This window comes from Rhizopus delemar, genomic scaffold (assembly GCF_000149305.1).
Source record: "Rhizopus delemar RA 99-880 supercont3.5 genomic scaffold, whole genome shotgun sequence".
Taxonomy (NCBI): domain Eukaryota; kingdom Fungi; phylum Mucoromycota; class Mucoromycetes; order Mucorales; family Rhizopodaceae; genus Rhizopus; species Rhizopus delemar.
Window position 1 is genome coordinate 1605585 of NW_027137831.1, and position 18563 is coordinate 1624147.

General features: G+C 33.5%; 5 protein-coding genes across 5 annotated transcripts; 2 read left to right on the forward strand and 3 right to left on the reverse strand.

Moving 5' to 3' along the window:
* Positions 1–485: 485 nt before the first annotated feature.
* RO3G_07377 (uncharacterized protein) lies at positions 486–3178 on the reverse strand (the record flags this gene model as incomplete). The annotated part of the gene is made up of 8 exons (XM_067661967.1): positions 486–714; positions 785–917; positions 989–1029; positions 1125–1186; positions 1253–1486; positions 1550–1960; positions 2029–2454; positions 2516–3178. The coding sequence occupies 8 exons, from the start codon at positions 3176–3178 to the stop codon at positions 486–488; spliced, it is 2199 nt and encodes a 732-aa protein (XP_067518068.1).
* A 5076-nt stretch (positions 3179–8254) lies between these two features.
* Positions 8255–9371, forward strand: RO3G_07378 (glucosamine-6-phosphate isomerase 1; the record flags this gene model as incomplete). Its single annotated transcript, XM_067661968.1, has 5 exons — positions 8255–8303; positions 8368–8890; positions 8943–8994; positions 9044–9169; positions 9225–9371. 5 exons carry the CDS (start codon positions 8255–8257, stop codon positions 9369–9371), a joined length of 897 nt encoding a protein of 298 aa, XP_067518069.1.
* A 320-nt stretch (positions 9372–9691) lies between these two features.
* On the forward strand, positions 9692–11345 carry RO3G_07379 (uncharacterized protein; the record flags this gene model as incomplete). The annotated part of the gene is made up of 5 exons (XM_067661969.1): positions 9692–9949; positions 10007–10048; positions 10177–10643; positions 10702–10853; positions 10915–11345. The coding sequence occupies 5 exons, from the start codon at positions 9692–9694 to the stop codon at positions 11343–11345; spliced, it is 1350 nt and encodes a 449-aa protein (XP_067518070.1).
* A 377-nt stretch (positions 11346–11722) lies between these two features.
* RO3G_07380 (uncharacterized protein) lies at positions 11723–12057 on the reverse strand (the record flags this gene model as incomplete). Its single annotated transcript, XM_067661970.1, has 2 exons — positions 11723–11739; positions 11808–12057. The coding sequence occupies 2 exons, from the start codon at positions 12055–12057 to the stop codon at positions 11723–11725; spliced, it is 267 nt and encodes an 88-aa protein (XP_067518071.1).
* Positions 12058–16412: 4355 nt separating this feature from the next.
* Positions 16413–16648, reverse strand: RO3G_07381 (uncharacterized protein; the record flags this gene model as incomplete). The annotated part of the gene is made up of 2 exons (XM_067661971.1): positions 16413–16552; positions 16633–16648. 2 exons carry the CDS (start codon positions 16646–16648, stop codon positions 16413–16415), a joined length of 156 nt encoding a protein of 51 aa, XP_067518072.1.
* Positions 16649–18563: the final 1915 nt, after the last annotated feature.

An 18563-nucleotide genomic window follows, 5' to 3' on the forward strand; every position in this document is an offset into this window, starting at 1 on the left:
TTTCTAGCGCTCTTTGACTGATTACTTACTTGAGTTTTAAATATGGCCAATTGTACTCATTTGGTATATACTCTTCCATTAACTCTATTGTCCTATTGCTCAATCAGAAGCAACGACTTAGTTCCTTAAAAATGTCATAAATAACAATCCTTTCTCTCTACTACTTACAAAAGTTTCAATAGTACATTATTTTTTAAAACATCATTTTTGATTTTATATACCAAAAAAAAGAAAACATTAAGAGTCATAATAAATAACTAAAAAGTCATTGATATAGTTTACAAAGTCAGTTTGTAAAACTTACTTCATAGTTTCATTATCCATTACCATAATGTATTTTAGTTATGCAATTATAATGGCAATATTACAAAAAAAAAATCACAAATTTAAACATGTAAAAGAATAGCAAGAGCATACTGCAATCCAAAGGTTCATATTCTTAATTACAAGATAATTATATTTATTTAATGTATACATAGTTTTTGTTAACCAGATGGTTTTTGTTGCGTCGTGTCATACAAACGAATGAGTCTTGATTGGTCATTTTCGTTTTGTGAAAAAGCAAACCCTCTTGATTGTTTGAGTCTTTGAATCTTTCGCACCTTATTAACTGCGCGGCGAAAACGATCCATACGAGGTCTGTAGTCAGGAAAATTGAATTTTTGTATCTCTTGAATATAATGATAGCTTTGTGGTCGATACATACGTTTGATGCTAAAAAAAAAGAGAGAGAGAAAGCTGTTTAATAGGCGAAAAAAATATATTTCAAATGTAGTACACTTACTATTTCCAAACATAATCTCGGAAAACGCATATTAAAGGCACAATGATAAAAAACAACCAATAATTTATATTACCAAAAAGCCGAGGCACAATGCCATAATATTCCATAAATATGTCCAATGGGGTAAGTGGCCCTACATATGAAACAAAAGGCAAAAAAATAAACCAGATAACCATTGACCCAAAATTTGCAATAAAAGTATACTTTGTCCAAATACTAATATAAAGGAGATGGAATTTAAACAACTATTAACAAGTCTTTAATAATTTCCTTACTCTGTAATCAAAGCCGCCTTCCAAAGGATTGTTGCTAATGTTGCTGTAAATATCGTTGTTCCTACCCACCACTGACCTCCAGAATGGCCACTTGTAAATACAGAATCATCTGCAAATGCAGCCATACCTAGAAAAAATAAAAGCTGTATACGATTTAGCTCCTATTTGACTTTTTTTTTTCGTTTCTATTTACAGCAGAGTGATAAACAGCATTTATAATCCAGCCCCAGAAACGTTTTTGATTAAAGAATTCATTGCTTTGACCAAGGATATACATTTGTGGATACTTATCCAATAGGCTTGCTGATGCAAATTGATCAAATACCCCTATTGCCATAGGTGGTAAAATGGTAAAAATGACATTGAAGCAAGACATAGTCCAAGACTCATACAAAGTTTGACCAGAAAAGCCATTGAATATAGCATACTAGCATTTTAGTAAAAGATTGTGAATAGAGCTGACAATATGATGTTGTTTTAAACAACTTACCCAGAATTGTGTTAGATACATGGCCACATTTTTATAAAAATAAAAGAAAATCATTTTACTCAAACGTTGATATGCCCAGGCGCCGTGAACAAGTAGCAATTTTTTCAAAAATCTAAACTGGGAGATAGCAAAATCTGCGCTCCGAGCGGCTTGCAAACCTTCCACACCGCTAATACCAACACCTACATGGGCCGCCTGAATCATCGACACATCATTGGCTCCGTCACCGATAGCAAGTAAAATGGATTTTGAAAACCTCTTTACCAATTTGACAACAAGGGCTTTCTGTAATGGAGATACTCTACAACAGATTACTGCTTTACATTGAATTGCGATGTCAAATAATGTTTTTTCAACATCTTTTTCTAGAGCATATCCGAGTGACTTTCCTTCAATGATAAATGCTAGTGGCTAACAACAAAGAAAAAAAAGTAAGTAGCTGCTTTCATACAAAATAATGACATCTTCAAGTTTCTTACGTCGTGGTGTGTTTGCTGTAATAAATGGATGTGTGCCAGTTTGCTTTCTAAAAATGCTTTCGTTGATACATGGTCTTCTTCATTACAAACAATCAGCTCCATATCTTCCGTTAGAAGTTTGCAGCTGTATCCGATGTTAATAGCCGTTTCTTGTCTGTCACCAGTCAAGACCCATACTTTGATATTAGCCTCTTGTAAAGTATGGATTGTATCAGGCACACCATCTTGCAGTTTATCCTCAATTGCGGTAGCGCCCAGCAAAAGCATATCCTTCTCAATCAATTCGGCTGCACGATCTAATTCATCCGCACGGTTTACTAGTGTAGTAGCTGCTTTATCATAGATGACAGACCATGTTGTGTATTCTTCGTTAGATATCTCGCGCATAGAAAAGCATAAAGTTCGAAGACCTTCACACGCATAATCCTATCTCATTATTTAATAAGCGCTCAAAGAAATAAAATAAAAATATCAGCTAAATAGTTACTTCTAAATGTTCCAAGGTCGGTGCAGTAAATGGGTTGCCATCTTTTGATAATCGCTCCAAAATAACTGTATCGGCACCCTTGCAATAAAGCTTTATTTTCCCGTCTGGACCACGCAATACCACTGACATACGCTTTCTAGTAGAGTTAAACTCACAAACATTGAGTATTTGATATTCTTCTTCAATCTCTTTTCGAATACAATGGATTGAATGAGGACGCCTAGCAACAAACTTATATCCAAACAAGCCGCTTGCTCCATTAACAAGTGCACTTTCGTCAGGAGAGGAAGCTTGATAGACAATTTTCCCGGTTTCTTGATTGGTTTCTGGAATGACTGTATGACATGTCATGAGTGAAACAAGGAATTCATTTATAATGTTCTTGTGTGGGGCATCCTGAAGATGATTTTCTAATTGTGCAAAAGAGTATTGACCCGAGTGATCGAATTCAGAAGTAGGTCGTTTGTCTGGATCAGGCCGATTGGCGTATGAAATGCCAGCAATAGAACACTGACGAAACTCCATCTCATTACAAGTTAAAGTTCCTGTTTTGTCTGAGAATACATATTCAATTTGACCAAGCTCTTCTATTAAACTGCTACTGCGTGCTACAGCAGGGGTGTCTGTCTTTTCATAATAAATATCCAGATCATTATCAATCATGGTGGACTGTATATACTTTACTATCTCCATAGTGACCATTAAACTAAATTATGCCTGATTTAGTCTTAGTGAAAATAGTCTTAATCAAAGGTCTTTTTATACCTGATTGGTATGAAACTATTAAAGAGAATCATAAAAGTCAATATATTGTATCCAACTTCTTTCCCAATCTGTGTGAGTGGTACTCCTACATAGTCAATGCTATCCCCATATTTCACCTATTTGCTTATTAGCCTCTTTTATTTTCTTTAAATGTAATGTATTTACCGAAATAACATAATTACCAATAGAGCACAAAATGCTCATCACAACCAACATGGCAAACAAATAAAGAATATTCCTGTTTGTCTTACGTGCTACATTGGATGATTTTGTTGGTTTTTTGCTTGAATTAAGCATGAGCTTCGTTTCATGTCCTGTAAATACTGCTATACCGTAAATCCAGCTTGTGTTCCTTAATTGAGCACCTCTTAAAAGGAGCATATTAGGATCTAAAGGAAACCTTTTGCTGGTACCATTTTCATCTTTTGTTATTAAAGTGCCATCATAGTTATACAAACGATTATTTGGTTGCTCTGATTCAATGTGGCCCTCCAGAAAGGAAAGATGAGAAGGTGACACTATCTTCGCAGTGACAGGCAAAGCCTGTTTTATTTTAAGGTTCACCTCACTAATTTTCATTCAATGATTACACTGTTTTTGCGTTATAAATATGCTTCTTTACCCATCCAGATTACTTGTTTCAATGTAACAAAGACCTTCTGGCTCAGAGCTGCTTAACAAAATAAGATCTGCCGGAAAAAATTGGGAATTGTCAATCCTGCAGATATCCCCTACTTTTAGCTGGCTCCATGGTTTTTCAATAAATTCTGACTTTTCAAACACTTTGCATTTTCGTGCGTTCAATTCTCTATCCGATTTGTGTACGCCCTATGAAAATCATTACTTCATCAATTCAAAAATTCACATGCAATAAGTGTTATAAAACATACAAAGTCTTCTATCATTTCTTTAACAGCTGTGATAAGTAAAACGATTACAAGTGGCACAAGAGTCGTGTATCTTGAAGTAGGTGAAATATTCGGAATTTGCTATAAAAATTATATTTCCTTAAAATACCATTCTCTTAAAATATCCTTTATGGTACCTGAATCCCGGAAATAAATAGGAAAAAGATGTTTGCTGATTTACTAAACTCTACATATAAAAACTTGGGTAAAAAGGTAAAGACATTATATTTGGCCGTGGATATGGAATTTGACATGAAGCTTTGCTGGTCATTTAATTCCTGCTGATTTAAATATATTTTACGAGGTGTTCCTTCTGGTAAATTATTTCTTCTTTTGTTTATCCATCTTTTTAATATCGTTATAACTGATTGCTTTTTAATTTCATAATTGCAAACTGAATGCCGATTATCTGTATAAGCTTCTTTGGACGTTTGAGGTACTTGTTCTAACATTTCGGTTGCTTCGGTCGCATTGAGTAAATTAGCATTTGAAGAAAAGGAATAGTCAGGTATAAAGTTGCTACTTTGTTGGTTATTTTGTTTCAAAAGGCCTATGCCTTCTTCATAGTCTTCTGGCATTGTTTTACCGTCTTCTGAAGAATATGCTTTTTTTTTAATATCAAACTGTTTTAGTTAAACTGTCTCTACTGTAAGACTCGATTTTTTTGTTTGTTAACAGCTATGATAATACCTGTTTCAAAAGATTGTGGTTTTTTTAAGAAAACAGAGTTATTTAATTTTTCTCGACTTTCTCGATTAGAAGAAGAAGAACCAGTTGTATCTGAATTCATGACTCAAGTTTTTAAAGCCAAGCTTTACGAGTGGAAACAAAAGTGGAAAAAAAGGGGGAAATAAAAGGATAAAAATCTGATTTAAAAAAAGGGCCTCTAAACTTTAAGTAGCTGCTTGTATTTATGTATATTCAAATATAGTAAAATATAATATACACATGTGCAATTTATAGCAGTGAGTTTTATTAATACTTTATTTCACTTTTTTCTATTTTTTCTTGTTCCTTAATACAGTAGTCGCAACAAAAATAGGCGGCTGTTTAAATTGAGGAGCGGGAAATAAAAGTTTAATGGACGTCTTTTTATACTTTATGGGCGGTTTTTGTACTTCTGTTGACGGATAGAAGTTTTTTCCAATAAGCGGATTTTTTATTCTCAAAGAGTGGACGAAAAAAGATGATCAATGCTAGCAATATATTAATCCTAAAACTGTGCTCTTCATTATCACTATTTCTGATTAACGTACAAAAAAAACCACCATAGGTCCTGGATCCAATACATCCTTATTATTAATGCATTTAATCAAACAACTGAATGTAAAAATAAATTCATTCCACAGCAACAGTATTTCTGTGTTCCTAGCGGACGATAAAATTAACATACAAGATAATGGTAAACACGTAACACATGCCTTTAATGTCATAGATGAAATAGGACATAATTAGAAAGTATAAAATTACAATTATTTATCATAGTCAAACAAAGAAAAAGTGAGTACTATGTTTTAATGTAGCAATCCGAAAAAGTTTATAATTAGCAAAAGAGCAGACTAAGTTTTATTATATAAAGCGAACAAAAGCATTTATAATGAAAGATATCAGATAGGTGATAATTGCTCATTGGGAGACCTTGTATGTTTTAATGTCATTGAGAATTCATGCCATATTCATTAAAATGGTGTGGCATTAGCGGAAATTGCACATAACTGTGATGAGAACAAAATTTGTTACAATGATTCCCCAATTGATAAAAAATATTAGTCAAGAGGCTGCAATGGTTCATTGTTACGCCATTTTTTCCGCAAATGATTCATAAAATTTTCAAGTTCTAGTTGAAAAGAGGTTTGTGGGAATAAATAAAAATTTTGGATTTTTGTAAGGCAAGTTTTATAAATTGAACAGCAATTTGTAAAATTGTGTTGGAAATCTTCTTCACTGTTTTTTTTTTTTTTTTTTTTTTTTTTTTTTTTTCAAGTTAAAAAGGGCTACTATAAATGAAGTATTCTTTTTCTTTGACTTTACAAATATGCTATTACATTTTTCTTGCTCAGGATTTTCAGCGTGTATTAATTTTTTGATTAGTTCCTGTGAGATAACCATCTTGAAGAATGATTACATTATTTCTTTAGGACAATAGATTTAACGGCATTTAGGACAAGTAGTGTGTTGGTTTTCGAGCACCTTTTCATCTATTTGGATAATATGATCCTATCGCAAACCTTGAGGCAATCATAGGACATAGGGATAATCACTTAATAACTTATCAATACAAAGTAAGAGAGAAGTATTATAAGCCTGATGATGAAACATGTGAACCAAGCGACAGTTTTGAATCACCCAATAGTATAAGAAAATATTGGAAGAGATGCAACAATGTCAGACAAGGAAAACCACAGCATACGATCAAGGTACAAATCTTTTCCTAATTTTTCCTTGCTAATTTTTTTTATTACAATTAACCTATTTCTATAAGACCATTTGGTCTTATACAGTATTTCCCACAGAAGCATCAACTATTATTTGTATAATATTGTGAGTTTATAATAGACGCATATCAGTATTTATGATATGCAATAAATGGCTATATTATTGATATAAAAAAGGTCTCACAGATTCAAATAAAACAAAGATATGATTATTTGAATGTGTAATAAAAAGGAGATATGAGTAAAGGTATACATGCCATCGATATGTTTGATGATATAGAATCTTTGAAAGAAATGGGAATATGCTGAGTACATTAGTGACTAAATCTACGAATCATTTGTTTTGTTCAATAATATATATTTGGATTGAATTTATTTGCGGATCTCAGAGTTTGCTCTTGACAAGTAAGGTGCTAATAATTCTTTCAGTCGTGTCAAGTTACAATTCAGTTCCTGGTTATACAATATTCATATATCATTTTGTCCATCTCCATAAAGTTATATAATTAATTTAGGTTCCCTAGTTACTCTTCTTTCTTTACTCACTACTTGGGTACTATATTGCAACACCAATTATTCCAGCTTTGTTTTTTAAATCTTCCTTCTAAATCAGATTGTAATAAACGGGACGTAATTTTCCCATCTGGAAAATTATCATCTTTAAACAATTCATCACTTTCCTTATTTTTTTTTATTTTTTTTTACTCAAGTCCTCCAATTTTTTTGAAGAGCTCACTGACAACAATCATCTGAACCAATTGCTGCTTGTATGAGGCTATAATCAACTAGAAAGAGTTCTTAAATCAATTAATTTATAGTTCATTATACTGAATTTTTTTTGCTTTTGTATTTTAGTAATTATTTATCTGATAAGCTTCTATCACTTTTCTATATATACATCCTTTAATAAATTTGAAGGAAAAAAAAAACGTAAGAATCTTTTTTTTTAGATTAAGAGTTATTTGAAGACAATAATGTATAGAACAATTACTTCATTGATTAACAGATAAAACTATGAAACTTTATCAAATGTTGCACCAAAGCGCTCTGATTGTTTACTTCATAATAAATTAATAAGTGTCATCATTCGACTAGCTTTTGATGCTCTAATTAATTGGGTAAACTTCATTTTAATTACTTTATTCATTTTGTTTTGGTTTATATATTCTTTTTTTGTTGAACGAAATACTTTAGAAAAATAAAGCGATATTTCATTCAATTGATCGATCGCTTAATATTTTAACTTATCGTTATGCCGGAATGCTTCTTTGAGTCTATTTACTATTTTATGTGCTACATAAAATCAACATGTTGATTGTGTTACATCATCGATTGCTCATAAAAAATAATAAAAATGAAGGCATCTTTTTAAAGTAAAATTTATGAGCGTAAAAGATGCATAAGCATTTGCTTTAAAGATAGAAAGAAAAAACATTTAAGAGGAATTTATTGAATAGACTCATGATTACGAAACACTAAGCATGTTTCAAGCATGACGCAAATACAGTACATTGCTGAAAAAAAAAAAAAAAAATAAAAAAAAAATAATGAACGTGATAGTTTTGATTAACTTCAAGTATAAATATAACCACACCATTTTATTCTTCTTCTTTTTGTCTTATTTCTTAAACATGAGATTAATTATTCGAGAAGATTATGAAGAAGTATCCGAATTTGTAGGTAAAGAAGGATTAAATGATCTGTTTAATAAACATGAATACAAAAATGATTATTTTCTATTTAGCTACTTATATTAAAGAGCGCATAAAACAATTTGAACCAGATGAAAGTCATCCTTTTGTATTAGGTCTCCCAACTGGATCTTCACCTATTGGTATTTATAAACGACTTGTTGAATATTACAAGGCAGGAGATGTTAGCTTTAAACATGTCGTTACTTTCAATATGGATGAATACGTCGGATTACCTCGTGATCATCCAGAATCCTATCATTCATTTATGTGGAAAAACTTGTTCATGCACGTAGACATTAAGCCTGAAAATGTTCACATCTTGGACGGTAATACGCCTAATTTGGATGAAGAGTGCAAGAAATTTGAAGCAGATATTGCACGCGTAGGTGGTATTGAGCTCTTTTTGGGTGGTATTGGGCCGGATGGACATATTGCCTTCAATGAGCCTGGCTCCTCATTAAACTCTCGTACAAGGGTTAAAACACTTGCTTATGAGACTATTCTTGCTAACGCTAGATTCTTTGATGGCGATATTTCAAAGGTTCCAAAGCTTGCGTTAACTGTTGGTGTAGCGTAAGTGATTTGTGTTTTATGTCATGTTTGTGCCTAATACGATCAATGCTAGTACTGTTATGGATGCTCGCGAGGTTTTGATTATAATCACTGGTGCACATAAGGTAATTGATAGACAATTAATCACATTTATTTGAACATATCACTCCTTAGGCTATCGCCTTGGCCAAATGTATTGAAGAAGGTGTAAATCACATGTGGACTGTTTCAGCTATTCAAATGCATCCAAAAGGTATGATTGTTTGTGATGAAGATGCTACATTAGAGCTACATGTCAAGGTAAATAGACATAAAAGAGTGTGAATGAATAATATGTAATTCATTCAACTTGTAGACTGTAAAATATTTTAAATCGATTGAGCATGTACATCATTCTTTAATTGGCCCCGAAAACCTTTCGTTACAGGGTGGAGTGAAGCAATTAAAGACTGGTATTCATGGGACGAATAACCATCATCGACCATCTACTCCAATGGAATAATATACCCTCTTATTCAATCCACTATCAATTAATACAATTAATATAAAATAAAAACTAAACTCATCAAAAAAGTGTTATTTAAGAGAATATATTACCGATCTGTGGACATCCTATCAACAGAATACGTATCATTTTCTATTGTATTATCTTGTGCGAAATGGGATGACGTATTTACTATATGATAGACATATAATAATCTTAAAAAATAAATCATAGAGCATTTCATATACCAGTCCAATTGTCATAAAAAGTTTAAAATGCAATGCTGAGTGCAAAATTGATTTTTGCTTTTACTTTTTTTTTTATAAAAATATATTCTCATGGCTTCCAATTATAATCGTGATGACGGTAGTCATTTCAATGGAGCACCAGGAGGAAATATGGGCGGAAGACCTCGACAATCTGGAAATATTCCATTTTCTAAAATGGTTTTTGACGGAAAGCGAATGAGAAAAGCAATTCAAAGAAGAACAGTAGATTATAACCACAGTGTTGCAAAATGGATGCAAGAGCGTGTTCGATTTCGGGACAGAAGAGATACGAGATTCTTGAGACCTGATCCAAATTTTATTGTTAATGTAATTACCATTTGAACTCTCAGTATATGAATTGGTATTGATTTATTGTTTCTCTAGCTTTTGCCACCAGTTGCTTATTTGGACAATCCAATTAATGCTGTAACAACCAAATTCGTTCATACATCCACTAATAAAGTTAGATACCCAGTTAATGTAGTCAAGGTTAGATTACCAAGGGATTTTTTAACCCCAATATAAGCCGCTAATTATTATAATTTCTTCAATAGTGGACTCCCGAAGGCCGTCGATTGATTACTGGATCCTCTAGTGGTGAATTTACCTTATGGAATGGTCTTACATTTAACTTTGAGACTATTTTACAAGCTCACGATTCAGCTGTACGTGCTATGAATTGGTCTCACAACGACAATTGGATGGTTACTGGTGATCACAGTGGCATCATCAAATATTGGCAATCCAACATGAGCAATTTGAAAATGTTTCAAGGTCATAAAGAAGCCATTCGTGATTTGACTTTTGCTCCTTCAGATACCCGTTTTGCAACTTGTTCGGATGACTCTCTGATTAAAATATGGGACTTCAATACAGGTACTGAGGAAAAGGCACTGACAGGCCATGGTTGGGATGTCAAATGTGTAGATTGGCATCCATACAAAGCCTTATTGGCGTCTGGAAGTAAAGATAACCTTATAAAACTCTGGGATCCAAAGACAGCAAAGAATATTACAACACTGTAAGAATGAAAGAAAAAACAATCTTTAGCTATTGAATTACTTACAATGTGCATATAGACACGGTCATAAAAATACAGTATTAGCACTACAATGGAATCAAAATGGAAATTGGTTGGTTACTGCTGGAAGAGACCAACTTGTGAAAGTATACGATATTCGTACAATGAAGGAATTACAAATATTCAGAGGACATAAAAAAGAAATTTGCTGTAAAAAAAAGAAAACTGTATATCAATGAATATACTAAACCTCCTTTTTTATATATTACAGCTGCTAAATGGCATCCTCAACACGAAAGGTTACTAGCCACAGGTGGTTCAGATGGGTCACTGATGTTTTGGATGACAGGCCAAGATCAAGCTGTGGGTGAACAAGAAACAGCGCATGAATCAAATGTTTGGTCCTTAGATTGGCATCCAGTTGGTCATATCTTAGTATCAGGTTCAAATGATCATACAACTCGTTTCTGGACTCGACCGCGTCCAGGAGAATTATCAAACGGTAAATTTGATTCTAGCCAACAATATGAAGAGGAGCAAATGGCTACTAAGCAGGAACATGACCAGAAACAACAGTTTACAGAGTTACCGCCATTTAGACCCAATGTAATGCCATCTCAAAATAAGATAGAGCCGCCGCCATTTAGACCCGCAGGTGCGAGAAGAAAATACTGGCCAGAAGCACCAGTCAGAAATTTTTAATATAATATTGTATGTAATAAACACATTCAATTTATTTCTTTTGGTTTTTGTATTCATAAAAGTGAGGGGCAATCTCTGGCAGCCATTCAGGGTCAATCACTGTAAGATCTGTCATGTATGCTTGAGTTGTCTCAACTACTTCATGGAAAACAACGCATTTTGGATTGCGATTAAATAAGACAGAATTAGGATGAATGTTCAGCAGCACATTATCTCTAACTGTTCTGAACCTTCCACTACCATCTGGTTCTGCAATGGCTGCGTTAGCAAAATACCCGGTAGCTATGCACTTTCGTACATCCTCGCTTGCTTTCAGTCGTCCTTCTGCTGTGTTAGGATATTTTGAGGTGGCGCTGACTAAAGGTATATCAAATCGCTTAAGGTACTTCATGAGCTGTAATCGAATGGACATTGCTCTAGAAAGGGCCTTGAAGTTTAAGAATCTATCATGGCACCATTTACCAGATTTATTGCCCTTATTAATGAAGGCATTATACACGTTGATCCATGTTAATGTATCACCTTCTTCAACCCAGAATCTACGCCTTGCTTCAAAGAGGATTTCTTTTGGGATTTTGGACGGCTGTAAAAATACGTTTTGCACAGACATCATAGCTGCAATAGTCACAATCTCATGGCTGCAGCCATAATCCTTAGAGGAGAGTAGAATTTTAGCAAGCATTGGATCAACAGGAAATTCGGCAAGTTGCATACCAAGAGGTATTGTTAATCGGCCTACATCATCCAATGCTTTCAATGAATACAATAACTCTAGTGCTCTTGTCATAAGCTCTGCCGGTGGTGGTGTGATAAAGTCAAAACGAAGTACATTGTCTATGCCTAAGGCTTTAAGCTGTAGAATTACAGGCGCTAAATTGCTCCTGATAATAACAATGAGAAAAACTAAATTTGTACGTAAGCTCACTCTCATACCTTTGTATTTCAGGTATACTTGTATCTCGTAATGAGTTATATGTCTCTTCCGTGTATAATCTAAATGTCTTTCCTGGTCTTACACGACCTGCTCGTCCAGCTCTTTGTAAAGCCGAGGCTTTTGACACAGGTGTGACTACGAGAGCTTCCATTCCAGTCTTGGGGTTATGCGCACGTATCTAAAAAGAGGGAAAAGGTGTGTTTAAATGACATGCACAATACCATTATCATCCTTTACCTTCACAAAACCCACATCAATGACATATACAATTCCCTCCAATGTAACTGAAGCCTCCGCTATATTTGTAGAAACGATCACTTTTCTGCTATATTTTGGTGTAGGATCAAAGACCTGCAGTTGTTCTTCAACTGTTAATCCAGCATAAAGTGGTAATGGCATAATAGAAAGGCTGTTTTTAGGCAATCTATACGATAATAGGTAACTGCTCACATCCAATATATGTTTCTTTAAAATTGATGCCTTACGTTTTTCCTCGGTCATAAATTTCACCAACAACTGTATCAATCTCTTCTCTTCCTGTCATGAATACTAGTATATCACCAGCTGGCTCCCTTGTATGAATATCAAACACTGTTTGAATTGCTTTTTCTACGTAATTAGATACAGGCTCATCAGAATATAAAACATCCACAGGAAACATTCGACCCTCCAATGATATAATAGTTGCTGTATCTTTAGATATGTCTTTTGTTGTGTTTGTATTGAAAAAGCGATAAAAATGCTCTGCATCCATTGTTGCTGATGAGATAATAACTCTTAATTCAGGCCTCTTTTTTTGAATTCTAAACAAGACGTGTTAATGTGAGGTTCTACGGAATAGTAACATCTTTACTTTTTGATGACGCCAATCAAAATATCTGTATAGAGGCTTCTCTCATGGGCTTCATCAATCATAATCACACTGTATTTTGTCAAAAGTGGGTCGATCATTGTTTCTCGAAATAGCATACCATCTGTCATGTATTTGATCTTTGTTTTATCGCTGGTTTGATCATCAAACCGAATAAAATAACCGACTTCTCCTCCTACAGAACAATTCATTTCATCTGCTACGCGTTGCGCTACAGAAGTGGCTGCGATTCTTCTAGGCTACAAGATTTAAGTGAGTCCTTTTTCTTTTTCTTTTTTTTTCTGCTTCAGCATAGATAATTCTGCTTCGTTACTTGTGTACAGGCAATTTGTTTTCCTCCGTTTGCCCAACCAGATTCCATTAGATACTGCGGGATTTCTATCAAGACATTTGCTTAAGAATATACCCCAAACAGAATGCAAAATCGACTTACGTGTAGTTTTGCCACTGCCTGTTTCTCCAACGACAATAACAGTCTGGAACTTTTCTAACAAGTATAAAATCTCTTTTCTTAATTTAAATACTGGTAATCGTTCACGTTGTTGTGCCATTGTTAAATGACGATATTGTTTTTCTGCATGAGCAACAACTGCTTCAACTGTCTCATTTTCAGTGTCTCGATCAACTACACTGCCTTTTTCAATGTATCATTAGTTTTTCTGGTTTCTTTTTTACGATCTTGGACTTTATACCGGGTGCAACTGTTCCAGGTTTCCAAAACGACATTTTTTTTTTAAAAAAAAAAAGAAAAATATTGAAAAAAAAAAGAAAAATATTGAAAAAAAAAAGAAAAAAAAAAGGTATAATAACGAACTTTTAATTCAAATCATGCCAAAGCCTTCTGCATTACTTATACTTGTTAAGAGCCTTTCTCTTAGTTTTTCTTTACTGCTATATTCACACAGAAGCAGTACATTGTAACATGTATGAGAAGTAGGTAGCCTTTTGTTATTGATGTTAATTGTTTAATTATCGGAAATGTCTTTTGCCTGTTACCTGTCTGAATCACCTCCGTTTTTGGCAATTACAAATTGTAGTTTACTAAGTCCACCTATTGGTGCCTGTATTGCATGTTGGTGTGATAATAAACAGAATTGATATTCGCTTACCCTATCCGAGCCAGTTGCAAAAAACAAGAGCTTTTTTTTATCTTCGTAAGAAAATGAATGAACAATTTCCCAAAAGTACCTAATACAAGTGTCAAAATAACACGTAAAAACCAATAGTGCTCCTTTTACTTTATGATGTCTGAATCTTTTGTCCACCCTCCATCATATACAGTTGATTTCTCAAGTGCTTCAAAATCAAGATCTGAACAACCACAAATAAGCTGCTCCACTTCTTCAGGTCTAAACATCTTTCTGGTCCTTTAGTTTCCTCTCCAAATGTAATCATATAATTATTCCTTCATTTTTTTTTTTACCTTAATCGCACTGTCCTGACATACTAGTAAAAACCCTTCTTTAAACGCTTCAAATTGTTTTTGTACTGAGGTGTCAAGTATAAATTTGGTATAAAGGTTTACAAATTCGGATCTGTTTTCATTTGTTAGTTGTATTTCTGAGCCCATTGGTTTTAGATCATAAGTGAATACATGACCAAATGATTCCATATTCACTTGAAAAAAACGGTCATACTCTGCTTCTATATCTCCATCGTATTGAAGAAGCATTTCTAAACCTTTTCCTAAGCTCTAAACCAATGAATTTAGTAGAAAATACATTCATATCTTTTACTTTACCAGGTCAAGTTGCTTTAAATCAGACAGGTCTACATCAACATTCATCAACTTTTTGTACAATGCGAGAGGAAAATGCAGATCGAGTATAACGCTGTTGTATACAGCCAACCCTAGCAATAATCCTACAAGTTTATATTCTCTCGTATTAGTTTCGTCTAAAACGGGATTGGATGAGAACCAGCACAATCTTGATTCTTCATTGTAAACAAATAATCCATATTTTGGGTCAAATATTTCTCGTACAATCAACTGAAAGAATTCTTTTTGTACGCCACCTTCATCTACTCCTTCTTCTCCCAAAAACTGCACTCTTAGCTGCTTTTTAAGATCGTGAATAGATTTTTCTTCAAGCTATCATTAAATTGATTATGGTACTGAATATCTTTTTGATTCATCTATAGGTACCTGAAGCAAAGTATCTGAAATAATATGATCTCGGCGTATTTCAAGCACAAGATAAGGACTGTTCACACCTAAAAGTTATTTAATAAAAAAAATAATGATAAGCCAGTAAAAAGGAAATATACCTTGAAATAAAGCACGAAAAAAGGCATCCTGAAGCTCATGCCTCATTTGAAACACGCTTTCAACCTTGAGTACGTCGGCTTTAATTGCAGGATTTAACAAGAAAGGATAATCACAAAATGAAAATCTAATCATCATACAATTAATTTAATTCTTTGTATATTTGAAACATACCCCTTCTTATCTTTATAGTTTGGAAAATCTTCTTTTATCTCAATCTGATCGTTAACAGCTCGATTGTAAAACTCTGTATAATGTACTAACCGCCTTGATTCGTTGAGCCTATCTTGTGGAGAATTAATATACCAACAGTAAAAAAAAGCTTACATAAAATTGATTTGCATAAACTTACAAAGTATAGATATGCATTTGGTTACATCTACAACAGATGGATCTGGATAGGCGTTTCCTGAGCTTCCTACACGAGTTTGTAATTTCTTGGACAGAAACTCTTGAAACACTTGCAAAACGTTTTTAAAATGACAAGTATCATCCTGCTGCTCTTCAGATATCAAATATCTAAACAATTGGTCTTGATCCTCATTACTAAGTGTAACAATAAATCCGCATATGTCTTGCAATAGACTTTTAGCATTGTTAACATCAACAAAACTAGGGCACTACTTTTCCATAGTATGTTTAACAATAAGCTCACTTCATCTATGTTCATGGATCTATCTAGTCCTTACTTGAAATAGAATAACAATTATGTTCAAATATTTAGTATGAGCCATATTGCGAGTAATGGATTGTATTAATCCTTTTGATCTTTCTGCAATAACATTCATCCAAAGAGGGCGCTAATAAAATAAATAAAAAAGGTTTTGTATGCTCTATATAATATAGCAGGAAAACGAAAGAGAAATATACCTCTGATAACAACTGAAAGCTTTTTTTAGCTTCTGTTATGTCTACTGGACAGCATTCTCTCAGATTATGCAACTTCTATAAAACGCTTTGAGAAACCAAATGACTCATCTCAAATAATATCTGTAGTTAAATTACCTGTTGGAAACTGGAACTCAAGTAATCAGGATTGCTGAATATTTCTGTCAAGTGTACAGTGACATCTGTTCGTTCGCCAAGAGATTTTGCTTCTTCTAAAAGCACCTGTATAATCTGTAAATCTAAATGATCTACAAAAAGTTTCATTGATTATGATTAGATAATTTGGCCACTGATATGCAATTCAAAACACCAAGTTGAACATCTTTACCAAATTGAACTGTCATGTTTTCAAATGGGAAGCTTTCTTTAAACAAATAAATTCGGTGGAAAAGACCAAATTGGTACGACACAGGACTACTTTTTTGTTTTCTTATAAAACCCCTTTGAAAGTAAAGCAATTAATATATTTACATAAGCTGAACCTTCAACCTATCTAGATTACCTGTTGATTTAATCTCACTCACAACGATAGCCCCTTCTTGACCGACTTGACTGATAGCATGAAGTATGCGTGTAACATTTATAAAAGTCGGCAATCATTCATTCGAGGTTGAGCTACTGTTCCCAACGCAATGATACTTTTCACCTTGTGATACACTGTCCAACATTATTTTCCTTGGATGCAGTTCATTTAATGCCACAAGGTGCTGTACACTAGTACAGAGCATCAGTATGATCTTTATCTCGCACTGACGCTAGTTTACTTGACATTGCAACACAATAAAGTATTTTGAATAAAAGCAACTGCTTTTGACTGACAATCAACTCGAGAAATATCAGCACAGCCATACGCTTATTTACAATGCATAAAGGTAAAGAAACCAGTAATCATGAACCAATAATTACTTGGGATCACTACAGATTCGATAAAATTTAATGTCTAATTGATTTCAATACGGTGTGTTTCTTCTTCTGGCAATCGATGTTTCTCCTTCGTTAATTAATTACTGCTGAAATAGTTGTCATAGAGAACATAGTTACTGGTGTCAAACAAGCGATTCACATAGGCATGTAGAAGATGAGACAAATCATTCTTCATTTTTACGTTGCCATCTTGAGTCTTGTAATACTTGACTTTTGCATTTTTTTCTGAATGCTCTTACTTTTTATTTAACCTCTTCAGGCGCTTGGATTAATAAGATCGCTAGCGAAACGAAGACGAAGGATGTGGTAGTGACTTGCCCTTAGTATCACCATTAGCTCTGGTGTTTTCTCTCCATTCGACTCAACCACCAAAAGCCTTTATCTGTGTATCTTCCTTGACATAAAGAAAAAGGATCTAAAAGACGCTACATATAAATTGAGAATAAAAGCGCGGTTGGGAGCTACGATTATATCCTTCGTCTTTATTTCGATAACACTATTGTTTAATTTTTTCCTATTTCTGTTGTTAAGTTGATTAGAAAATTAGCATTTAATGCTGCAAGCATAATGTTTGTATTTTAGAGAAATCAAAATTCAGAAGGTCAATGCGACTTTTACCTTTACAAGATGCCACACTTGTGTCTCGGTAAAATTTTCCAAAGTTCAATGGGGTTTGAATCCATTACAGTCAAACAGTTAAGTAAATTTACTCATAGCATACCTAATCATTTGAAAGAAGTGCTAGTAATGTATAACAGCTTCTTTAATGAATTGCTTTTTATGTGAACTGAATAGTATATTAAAGGACTAAAAACTTCAGTTTAGCAGCTATTAAAGACGCATAAATTACCTATAGCCCTTCTTTACTTTTAAGTCTGTTGCTACTCTATATTGATGAATTGACTAAATTGCCTCCATGTAAGACAATGTTATGAGCATGTTAAGAAATGATTGTTATCTAAAGCTTTGCTAAAGATATAAAACATGTTCTCTAAGGGCGATGAAACTCTAGATTTAAATGAACGGGTATTTGAAATAAAATTAATCAAGTTGCTTTTCCCCGATGTACTTTGAATACTCATATTATAACCAATACAAGTAACAGTTAGTGCACTTTAATATTTGTAGCAAAGGCTCGATGTATGCCATGTAAATAAAATGTATTTATTCTTTCTTATGCGGAGATTAGAAGAAGAAAAAAGAAGAGAAAAAAAGATTGACGAATTGATAAACTTTGGTAGACATTTTCGAAGTTCATGCTTTGGGCGTTTTAACTGTATTCATGTTATACTATATTCAATAATAGTACTAGTTAGCTTAAAAATGTACTATCTA